This window comes from Mytilus edulis, unplaced genomic scaffold (genome assembly GCF_963676685.1).
Source record: "Mytilus edulis unplaced genomic scaffold, xbMytEdul2.2 SCAFFOLD_410, whole genome shotgun sequence".
NCBI classification, from domain to species: Eukaryota; Metazoa; Mollusca; class Bivalvia; order Mytilida; family Mytilidae; genus Mytilus; species Mytilus edulis.
This window is the reverse complement of record NW_027268732.1, coordinates 1,622-13,644: the sequence shown is the minus strand read 5'-3', so window position 1 is coordinate 13,644 and position 12,023 is coordinate 1,622. Positions and strand designations below refer to the sequence as shown.

General features: G+C 31.3%; 1 protein-coding gene across 5 annotated transcripts in view; it reads left to right on the top strand.

Moving 5' to 3' along the window:
- Window positions 1–10,225, top strand: part of LOC139508387 (FAD-dependent oxidoreductase domain-containing protein 2-like) — a 36,276-nt gene extending 26,051 nt beyond the window's left edge. For all 5 annotated transcript variants that reach the window (XM_071295952.1, XM_071295949.1, XM_071295953.1 and 2 more), the window contains exons 5-10: window positions 2,251–2,371; window positions 3,352–3,582; window positions 4,554–4,720; window positions 6,909–7,074; window positions 9,006–9,244; window positions 9,832–10,225. In XM_071295952.1, the coding sequence (XP_071152053.1) occupies window positions 2,251–2,371; window positions 3,352–3,582; window positions 4,554–4,720; window positions 6,909–7,074; window positions 9,006–9,244; window positions 9,832–10,127 (1,220 nt within the window). In that variant the 3' untranslated portion in view covers window positions 10,128–10,225. The remainder of the gene's footprint in view (window positions 1–2,250; window positions 2,372–3,351; window positions 3,583–4,553; window positions 4,721–6,908; window positions 7,075–9,005; window positions 9,245–9,831) is intronic.
- Window positions 10,226–12,023: the final 1,798 nt, after the last annotated feature.

Genomic DNA, 12,023 nt, shown 5'->3' with positions numbered 1-12,023 from the left:
ATCTTTTTGGCTAATTTCCATTTTTAAGTATGCCAATTCCCCGATCCAAAATAGATATTTCTACAATAATAATTACATGGTCATGTGATTGTGTATACTCTTAAGGAAAAGTATATTGTCTTCTATATTATCAACAATTGTCTCATTATATCTTGATGAATTACAAAGTTAGTGTACAGAAAGGGCTTCATTTGATGAAATCTGAATCATAAAATAATATTTCTGAACACTCATTTCCGTTATCATCAGTTACAGTCTGACATAAACATCCATTAAATTTGATTCTGTCATAATCTTTGAAAGATTAACAGATTGGGAAGTTATGATTGAAGATTGGAAATTCTGATTCCTTCTTGTCAATAGATTGTAACGACCATTTCATTATAATGACCGTGTTAAAGGGTTATCGGATACTTCATTGCGGGGAAAGTGACGTGATACTGGTGACTTAAGACAGAAAACAAATAATTTAACACACCCATGTTTACATTTTCTAATTAGAACAGCGCAGGCCAATTTTCAAAGCATACAAAATTTAATAAAGATTCCTCTGTATATGCCAATGTTGTAACTCCCGTAGGAAACAAGAATAATTTGAAGCGTGTTCAAATGCTGAAGAAATATTGATGTTTATCAAATTATAGGAAAAACCAAATTGACATTTTGAAAAAGAGCAGAGCTCATAAAAGTTGATGGAAGCTGATAAACGAAAATGAATTTGATATTCCATGAGAAATAATAATGAAAAAATTCAAAAAGTACCTGTTTCACTCGGGTACCAATATTGAAATATTTAACATATGTAAACATTTCCTAAATAATAAACTTGGCTGTTTCATTAATTTAAAACAATGATTTTACTGATTGCTGCATTATTATTCATAGATTACTCAAGTGTAAACATTGAAATTAAATAGTTTATGATTTATTCCTGATGGGAGTAAATGATAAGACCAGGAGAATATTACCAACATCCAAACCGAAAAGTTAATTTCTATAATCACAAAAAGTAGTAATTTAAGAGTTATATAGAATAGAATTATTCATAAAAGAAGCTCTATCACGGTGTAGCCCATGTAAAGATCGTAATTAGTTTTTCTTATCTAGTGAGTTAAAATTGATGCAAATTCATATAACCCCACCATTACTTACATCAGGAATAACTTTAGTTTTCCTCAACCAAAAGTTATGAAACTTATACACACAATTAATGCTTATTACCATAAAACACTGATCTAGTTGGAATTTTGGTGACTTCACTTTAACAGTTCTGTAGTTATGTCCCTTTATAACATAATATACAAGAGGGGGCATCATCTGTGTTCCATTGATATATTCTCCATTTAATTATGTATCAAACAGAAAAAGAATATTTGTAAAGTCTAGACATTAATTGTTAGTCCAAATAATTATGAAGTCTTGCAAGGGTATTATAATTTTTTTCTGGGAAGCCTTCCTACAACATCAAAGGAAGGCGACCCCAGAAAAAAAATAAAATAGCCATGTAAAACGACATAATTATTTGGACTAGACATTTGTATGTTTGTCTTAAAAATTTTGACAAGATGTGGTTTATTTATTGCAGTTATAAGATGGATAGGGTTAGTTTTTCTTTACTTATTTTCATGTAAAATGTCTTAGTGTTTGAGGGTTTCTTTGTATCTACTGGATATTCATCTTCTTCCAAGGTTTTGTTTTTTCATGGAAAGGAGAAAATCTATCATTTATAACAAAAAAGCATTGTATCTTAGGTTTTTTGATAAATAGCAACCTATATATCATTCTAGGGACAAAATATTTTTACTTAATAATCTATTCCAGAATTAGCTAGTATTTGTTGAATGCTATAAACCTTTAGTACATAAGTAACTGACAATCTCTTCTATATAATTTCAAGTATTTTCAGAATGAGTGCAGATTTTTGAATTTTGCAAATGACTTGTGTAAATATGGTAATAAGAAAATATGGTATGATTGTCTTTGAGACAACTATCCGCCAGATGCTAATTAATGAAGATGTTAGCAAGTTATAAAAGGCCCAAACATGCCAAAAGTAAAACAATTTTAACAAGTAAACAAATGAATTAATTTGATTAATCTACAATACAATAGATAAAATGCAAATATGGCAGACAGCAACCAATGCCAACCACTGAAGGCTCCTGAACCTGTGGTCCAGGATTGTGATAGAATGATTGTAGTCTGCAAAATTAGTTCTCAAGTTAAATTTCATTAAATTATCTGTTTTAGGTCGTGGAAACTCTGCCTTTGAAACTGCTGATCAAATATATGGTGCTACGGGTTTGATTCATATGGTTGGTAGATCCAGAGTGAGGCTATCATGGTCAACTCATTATGTTGGAGATCTAAGGTAAGTAATTCACTGAATGAAAAAATATTCAGTTCACATTAATATTTTTTAAACTAGAACAATAGAGAGTTGACCACACTTTTATAAAAACACTTTAAATAGGTTTTGGACTGGAACAGCCATTTTGAACCTATCTTAAAAGACTGAACAATGAATAAGTCACTTTTGTTCTGAGTCCTTGGGTCAAAGCCAAAACTATGCTTGAGGTCAATGAAGATCTGTTCAGTCGATTTTTAGAATGTGTTTGTGCTGTAATTTCATGCACAAAACAATGTATGCTAAACAGTCTCTGTACAGTACTAGCTTTGGCTGCCAGCAAAATGTCTGAATAGTACTGGATTAACAGCCTAAAAATACATTTGAAAATGATTTAATCTCTTTACAAGACTTGACAATGTTTTGTTCAGACATTTAAGATGGCATTGACAAATCAAAAACCGAGAGACTAGTTTTATATTTATTCATACACCAGAAGTTTGATCCATCTTCATTAGACTCATCGATAAAGTTTGAAATTTAAACAGTTGATAGGAAAATCAAATATGAAGTTTGAGAACATAAAAACTGAAAATTTATAAAAAAGTGAAAAAAGTCATTTCTGAATTAAATGCATTTACCTGCAATGCAAGGATGTTCTGTTTGTTTTTTATGTTTTCGATCTCATAGCACTTCTTTTATATTCAGTTTGCTTTAAGCTGATATGTGAACAAATGTAATCCTAATAATAAAATTCTAAAAAAAAAAATTTAATGAAAAAAGTAATCTTAGGACCAACAAGGCTTGTTTGACACTTTTGCAAACTCATATAGAGTCAATTACTGTCACTTTCAGTTCATGATATTTGTAACCTACAAAGATTGCAAGAACATCTGCATTTGATTGTAAATGATCTAATTGTTTCAAAAATAAAACGTTTATTTTAGAGTAAAACAAAAGAAAACAAATCTACAGGGACTAATTTTTGCCAATTATTTTTTCAGGGCTGTCAATAATGCCTTGTTGGACACGTACCAGCTGAAGTCCCTGGATGGATTGCTAGAAGCCAGTATCGATGAAGTTAAGTTTGTAAAGACGGGAGATAAATATGGCCTACAGTTCAAAGATGAGGACGACGGGCCTGGATTGATGATAGATAATTTTGCTCTACGAGAGCCTTATGATAAGATTATCAGATGTCTGGGATTTAAATTTGACTTTTCAGTGTTTAACAAGTAAGTTTATTGAATTGTAGAAAATTGACTTTTGAGAATGATAGATTTGACTAATTGTTAGTTTTGATGATTTTATCGCTTTTGCAATAAATTTCTTATAATTAACATCCCAGTTGACCTATTTTTGACCTAATTATGCCTTTTGGGCTATTTAACTATAAATTTGAGAGGAATTCATTTTTTTTTAATGCCCCATTTATGGGCATTATGTTTTCTGGTCTGTCCATACATTTGTTCGTTCGTTCGTCCGTCCCTCTGTTGTACCCTTCGTCCCTCAGTCTATTCCTCTTCAGTTTTTGGTCGAGGAAGTTTTTGATGAAGTTGAAGTCAAATCAACTTGAAACTTACTACACATGTTCTCTATGATATGATCTTTCTAATTTTAATGCCAAATTAGAGATTCCCCCCCATTTTCATTGTCCACTGAACAAAGAAAATAATAGTGACAGTGTGGATGGGGCATCCATGTACTATGGACACGTTCTTGTTTAAACTTTATTTTTAGTTAGTTTGAACCTGGAAAAAAATGACTATCTTGCACTGATGCTGTTTTAAAGTTTTATTGCTATGATATTGGGTGATTTTAAGATAAACATTTATCAAACAATATGCTAGCATAATAGATCCCCATAATATTAAACATTATCATAATTCAGTTATCACTTTATAAAATATTCTCATCTTGAACATGCATGAAATAGTTGCCACTGAACATTACTTACTTAGTCCACTTTGTCCCATGGGGGACATAGGGGGACCACACCACTGAACATTAAGCATCCATCAATTATTCAATTAAAATGTTAACATTTTGATTCTACTGCAAAGCTTTATAGCAGGGCATAATGTCTATTAGATTTTGAATATTCTTGATTAATGTGTTTAATCTTGTAGTTATACTACATTTAACTTTATTTGGCATTGATCTGTTTGACTGTGAATATTCTTAATTGTTGTGTTGAATCTTGTAGTGATACACAGATGTCGAGGGGATATGGGAGATCCAAAAAGTTCCCACGTATAAACCATGACTACCAGTCACCTGACAATCCTGGCATGTATTTAGCTGGTGCTGCTACACATTCATTAGACTTCAGGAAGTCTGCTGGAGGATTTATACATGGGTATAGATATACAGGTACAAAACAAATCATTAAATAGGTTACCATTAAATTTTCTTGGCCTGATGATGCCTACTCATAAAATTGAGAATGGAAATGGGGAATGTGTCAAAGGGTGCTATAAACAGTTTCGTACTAAAAACTAGGGGTATTTCCCCAGTGAGATTTACATACTGATGGAATTCCCTACTATTTATATACCACTAAATGAAAAAGTTGATTGTTTTTTATGTTCAATGTGAAAAACATATATTGAAGTTCAATTAAAATGCCACTTTTGTCAAGATTTAAAAAAAAAAAATGTTTTTGTGACTTCCTACTATATGGGAGGCAACTCCATAAACAGCTGATTTTCACCTGTTGCAAAAAGCACTTTGATTTGTCAGGTAAGATAGCTCCTTTCGGAGCAGGCGAACGTAGGCTGAAACTACATTTTCTTAAATCAGCCGGATAAGCTCTTCGAAATGCATATTATAAGAAATCTCAAATATATGCACAGGTTACTGATCCGTGTGTCCAAAGGTGGTCTGTTTTTAAGGTTTTTTAGGGGGAAAATGCCTAATTTCCAGCTGATAACTTGTACCAATTTGCATGTTTAAACAAGAGATGTTGGATTTTTTTTTATTTATTCAGAAAGTTCATAGAATTATCTTTCCATTGATGTATAGATATCTATATAACTATGAAATCTGCATGATGGGTCCACTATTACATGCCCTGTTACAGAATGACGTCACGTAAAAAACTGTTGATTGCACCCAAAGAGACAACAACCCGACCAAATAAAAAACAACAGCAGAAGGTCACCAACAGGTCTTCAATGTAGCGAGAAATTCCCGCACCCGGAGGCGTCCTTCAGCTGGCCCCTAAACATGCCTTGTTGGGATTCAATTTTTACATGATGTAGACAAGAAAACAATGTGAGAGCAGGAAAAAATCTTAATAAAAAAAAAAAAGGATTTGTGTCATAATTTTTTTGTGGGTAGGCGTATTTTTAAATAGATATGTAGGAAGGTAGGCATTTTAAACAATTGTTTTATTTTTTGCCTAATTTTGTCTTTGTGCTGAATATTTGAGACAAAGAATTAAGGTAAAAAGAATTAACAATAATTGCTTTTAAAAAGGATAGCACTTGACATTCCTTCATTGGCTAGATTGCAATCAATTTGAGATATCAGAATCAATCAATTCTATCTTTTAACAGAGTTTTGTTTAGGGAACTGAACATTCACATTGTTTCAATTTACCAATTATTGCTTTAAAAAGATTGACATTTGACAAGCCTTTATTGGCTTAATTAGAATCTATTGAGATATCAGGAATATCTTAAAACATAGATACTTTGTAACTGAACTGTTGTACCAATTATACTTAGCTTTGTCCAAATGTATTTCTAATTGGAAAATGTCAGGTTTAATCATGATTGATGAAGAGTTCTCTAATTAGAAGATAGAAAAGTCTTTTCAGTTTCCTTATAAGCATGAAACTGCAAGTCATATGGTCTTTTAGATATATTTTTTTAATTTGCAGACCATAGATATGTCTATTGTTTGCAAATCAAAAAAAAATATCACAAAAACCATTAGAGCTACCTGCTAATGTTTTTACCTCTCATTATACTTTTTTATGCAGTTGACTTATCTTGTGGGTAATATTTTGTGAAAAGAAAAATGCAGATAACAGTTTAAACAATTTCCATATGAATAAACTTAAAAGAAATATTTCCATAAAAAAGTAACCCACCATCATTAGAATGAAAATTAATGTCAATAGATAGCCCTTATCTACAAGAAAGCTTTTATATTACATAGGGCTTACTCTTGCATGGTCCATACACACCTCAATAAGATTAACGCATTAGAAGTGATGAACATATGATTAATATAAAAATAAGGAGATGCAGTATTATTGCCAATGAGACAACTATCTGACAATGTAGTAGATATAAACAATTAAGCAATTATATACTCCTTACAGCCTTAAACAATGAGAAAAATCTGTACCTATAGGTAAATACAAAAGGCATAGACATGAAAAATGTGAATTAATTCAAAAGAGAAAACTAACCGCCTAATTTAATTATGACAAAACAATTTTACGAAAATAAAAAATAAATAAATAAATAAAGACATGAACCCCAACAACCACTAATGAATTAACCTTACACTATTAAAGTTTAAATTAAATTTGTTTTTCTTGTTTCAGCACGATCTTTAAGTAGAATTTTAGATAATCGCTATCATCAAGTGCCTTGGCCATCAACGACTGTTCCACTTACACAGATGATGAACATGATGTTGAAGCGTATTAACGAAGCTTCAGGATCCTACCAGATGTTTGATGTTTTAGCAGATTTGATCATTTTGAATGAGTAAGATATATATAAAATATTAAGTCAATGAAAGAAAAGTATAAACTTTTTTGTGAGGCTGAGAAACTGGGGAAGGGCAAGGTTCTACCGAGCCCTTCCAGTTTTGCACTGAGTACAAACAAGTTTATAATTTTAATATGACATTGACCTAATATTTTTTTTATACTGCAACTTAAACAGATACATTGATAGCTTTTTAAATAGTAACACAATTGTCAAACTTGTTTTCATCCCGTGAACCCCTGATTGTTGAGAAAGTGTTCCATGATGAAATTGACATTATACAAAATATAGCTATGTTACTATATTTAGGAAATAAACACAACTAGTTGCAGTATAAATACTTATTTCTACATGTTGAACTTTTTGGTGAACATAAATGGATAATATTTTATTTAAGGAACAGCAGAGTGAATTGAAAATATTTTTTCATTTTTCATTCTCTCTACATATATACTGAGTGCCAATGAAAACGCAACACTTTTGGTTTTTCCAAAAAATCTTATAATTTTTATTTTATTTATATTAGAACTTTGTATAGTTGGTTGAAAATGACTTTTAAGACAATTTTCGTCAACTTTACGGTTGAGTGATTTTTGGAACAAATGCAAAGTAAGGGTTATTTTGAACGAACAAAAACCGAGTTCACCACTTTTCAACATACGCACTATTTTCACGATTTTGTAATTTAAAGCTTGGCTAATGTCATGAATTTTCCCGCCCTTATTGTTAGGAAACTGCAATAAACATCTGAGTAAATGCCAGGACTTTCCGACAACCAGCGACATGCAGTTTTGGGCCTGATCCAATGAAGCCTTTCACAGCATACAATTACGAGAAGACTGCCTCTACAATAACCCAAATCATCCACCAATTCAACCAAAATGGATCATTTAATGATAAGCCACATTCCGGGGTACAAAAAGCAAGAAACCCTCAGCAAGACCGATACATTTGGTCTTTCACATATCCGATATCGACTATGATGGCTGTCCAAATGTCAAAGAGTTCAATGGTGGTCACGGTAGAACCTTTGGAGCAATTCAGTTGAAAGCACCATTTGCGCAGAAATTGTTTAAGAGCACCGCAGTCTTTCCTTAGTGACATTTAAACGGCCGTCTGGTGTAAGTATCGAATTCTGTAGACCAAAAATCATTCATTATGTACAAAAAACGTCAATGGAGGTTACATAGACATTTGGCACCCGCCTTGGCTAAAATTCATGCTTTTCGCCGGATTTTGGTCCGATCGACCAAATTTTGCATCAGATCTGACATGTTTTAGACAATGAAAACCACCTCCAATATCATAAAGTCAGCTTGAGTTTGCTTTGCGGGACAAGTGGAATAACATTCCTCGGGATCACATTAAACGTCCGGGATGATCAATTCCACGGCGCTGTCGAGATTGCGCTGCACCACGGGGTTGTAACATTTTTTGTTAGGACTGTTAGTTGATGATTCGACATTGGATGTTTCGTTTACCTATTGCGCCCGAAAGATGATAAATTAAACATTTTTGTTTGATATCGATCTATTGTTAAAATAGTTAATTTTCAAGAACAATTTATTTTGAGAGATTATCATTTCTTATATAAATTTTATTTTTGAAAAACCAAGTGTTGCGTTTTCATTGGCACTCAGTATATATACAACAGCATGACACAATTCACAAAAAAAAAAGGTTACATAGCATTTTTAGCAGATAGGGAGCATTGAGCCAAGACTACAGAAAAATGTTTAAACAAAATTAAGAATAGAGAAAATTAGACTGGGGATCTAAGAAATAAAAAATATAGAATAAGGGGTTAAATAAAATAAAGAGCTTTTTTTTTTTGTGGTTTAATTTGAGTTTTTTTTTATTGCCAGAACTCTCTACCTTTAAAATAAAAATAAGATATATCTTACATTAATATTTTTTCTCTTTTATAGTGATAACACCACCTTTACTTATCTAGAAGAAGTTCCTGTCAACTTGATAGATAAATTAGAACAACACACAGGACATAATGCAAACAGATTGATAGTCCTTATTATGCAATATGGCCGAGATTTCTCTGGTCCAGGAAATGATGTCTTCCGAATTAACCGAGCCACTGGAGAACCTGCCGATGCTCACAATTCTAACTTCTTACATCCAGTATTTTATTATTATGAAAAACTTCCTACAGGTTTGTTTCAGTTTGTGAACTTAAAAAATCTAACTTGTGACTCGGTATTTTATTATTATGAGAGACACTCTAGAGATTTGGATCAGTTTAAGTCTTACTATAATGAGAATAAAGTTTTCTTTGAGATCTAGATAAATTAAGATTAATCTTAAGCCAACCTCACTAACTTAGATTGATTGATGTGATCAATGTCCCTATTGTAATCATTCCATGAATAAAACATCAATGTTGATTATTGGGGTTTTGTTTCTTGATCCCTTGAAATCTGGGGTGATGATAGATATATTTTGTAGACATTGAGCCTCACTGATCATTCAAATGCAAACCTTGAAAAGTAGCACTTTTATCTGTAGATTTTACAGAAAGCCAATCCATTCAAAAAATTTTATTTTTTTTATTTTTATACTTTCAGTAAAACTTAGGTCTGTATGAGGAGTAGCTATTGTGTAACCATACACATCATAAATTCTTTTAAATAAAACCAAACATGCCAAAATACTCTCATCAGTTTTGCTTGTTGTTATTCATTTACTTGAAGCACTTCCCCATTTGTAGTATATTTTTAAAGAGAATATTTTTTTTTACAGAAGAAGAAATGAAGCGTAAAACCGAAACTTTGCCAAGACCTAATAAGATACATCATATTGTTGAAGATTTTTTGACACAATGGGATGGTCCTGTCAGTCATATTTTACCGCTAAGAAGATTTCTAGAAGACGCAACTAATATAAACTTACGACACTCGTTTGCTGAGGAATGTATGAAGAAAAGATTACTATTTCAAACAGTTCCCATTTCTTGTCAACAGGATTTTATGGAAGGTCAAGGGTTGAAAGGAACGCCTGACTTGATTAACCTTTCGAAAACTGCTAAGGATATGTAAAAACAAAATCCTATTGATCTTCTAAATACACAGCTCAAAGTTTGTAATATTTTTGCTTGAAACTTAGTTCTAGTATAATAAGAACACCAAATTAAAAATAGTTTTATTTTTCAATGTTTAAAATTTCCTTTGACAGAACAGTCAGCTTTTGAATATAAATATTTTTGTAAATATTATAGAAAAATGAGGAGAAAGCTTAATTTTGTATGAATTGCATTGATTATAAAATTATTGCAAAAGGTAAGTCAACTAAAAAAAAACAAAAAAAACATAAAACTGTATTAGAGGGCTCACGTGTATTACAAATAATTTTTTTTCAATTTAGGATTTCGCTATATTTTTTTTTATAAATGAACTTTATCATATATTTAATAGAAAAATTAAATAAAAAAGGGACAAGTGAGCTCTTCCCATCACTTTGCGTCCGGCGTCCGTCGTCTTCCTGCGTCGTTAACTTTTACAAAAATCTTCTTCTCTGAAACTACTGGGCCAAATTAAACCAAACTTGGCCACAATCATCATTGGGGTATCTAGTTTAAAAAAATGTGTCCAGTGACCCGGGCAACCAACCAAGATGGCGGCCACGACTAAAAATAGAACATAGGGGTAAAATGCAGTTTTTGGCTTATAACTCAAAAACCCAAGCATATAGAGCAAATCTGACATTGGGTAAAATTGTTTATCAGGTCAAAATCTATCTGCCCTGAAATTTTCAGGTGAATCGGACAACTCGTTTTTGGGTTGCTGCCCCTAAATTGGTAATTTTAAGGAAATTTTACTGTTTTGGGTTATTATCTTGAATATTATTATAGATCGAGATAAACTTTAAACAGCAATAATGTACAGCAAAGTAAGATTTACAAATAAGTCAACATGACTGAAATGGTCAATTGACCCCCTAAGGAGTTATTGTCCTTTATAGTCAATTTTTTATAAAATTTTTATAAAATTTGTAAATTTTTACTAACATTTTCCACTGAAACTACTGGGCCAAGTTCATTATAGATAGAGGTAAAGTAAGACGTACAAACACATCACCATCACCAAAACACAATTTTGTCATGAATCCATCTGCTTCCTTTGTTTAATATTCACATAGACCAAGGTGAGCGGCTCTTTAGAGCCTGTAGTTTTATGAAATTTGTGTACCCTCCTTAAATGATTTTTTTTACAAAATTACAATATCTACTAGAATCAATAAGTTTTAATAATTTTTTCTCATTTTTTGCACAAATTGAGCTGTGTATCTAAAGATAACACTATTTTAGGAATGTCAGACAAAAATCCATGCATGTGCTATTAAACTGTTCTTTGGCAGAAAGTTTTGAAAAGTATGTGAATATTCTAAAATTTGTTCCATACGAAGAAAATCCTAAATTAGGTGATGTAAAATGACAAGTTGGCCTACTTGACTTTTTCTTATTGTCACAAAGTTTGGATTTTTGTTTGACATGGCTTGTTTTTTTTCAAAAGTTTATTTTTAAAGATATTTATTTTTATAAAGCTAAGTATTTCTCCACAAAGCCAAATTATATTGTCTCATATTTTTTCTTTAACTAGTTGTATTCTTTATATTAATAAACATGTGCAAAAAGAACTATAAGATTTGAAGAAACTAATATATTTTACATTGCTGAAAAATTGAACATATCAATCATCCATGTGAATGACAAATGTAAGCATTGTTTTAGACATATTTAAATGAATTTAAACAAACTTTGAATTGTAATAATTTGAATATTATTGTCCAATGCCATTTAGAAATGATATGTGACTTTTATTGGAAAGATTTAAAAAAAGTTATACTCTCTCAGATAGTGTATGTTTAACACTTGGTCTATTTGTGATAAAAAAAAAAAAAAAATCAAATAACAAATTTAATAATCCATTGCTGAC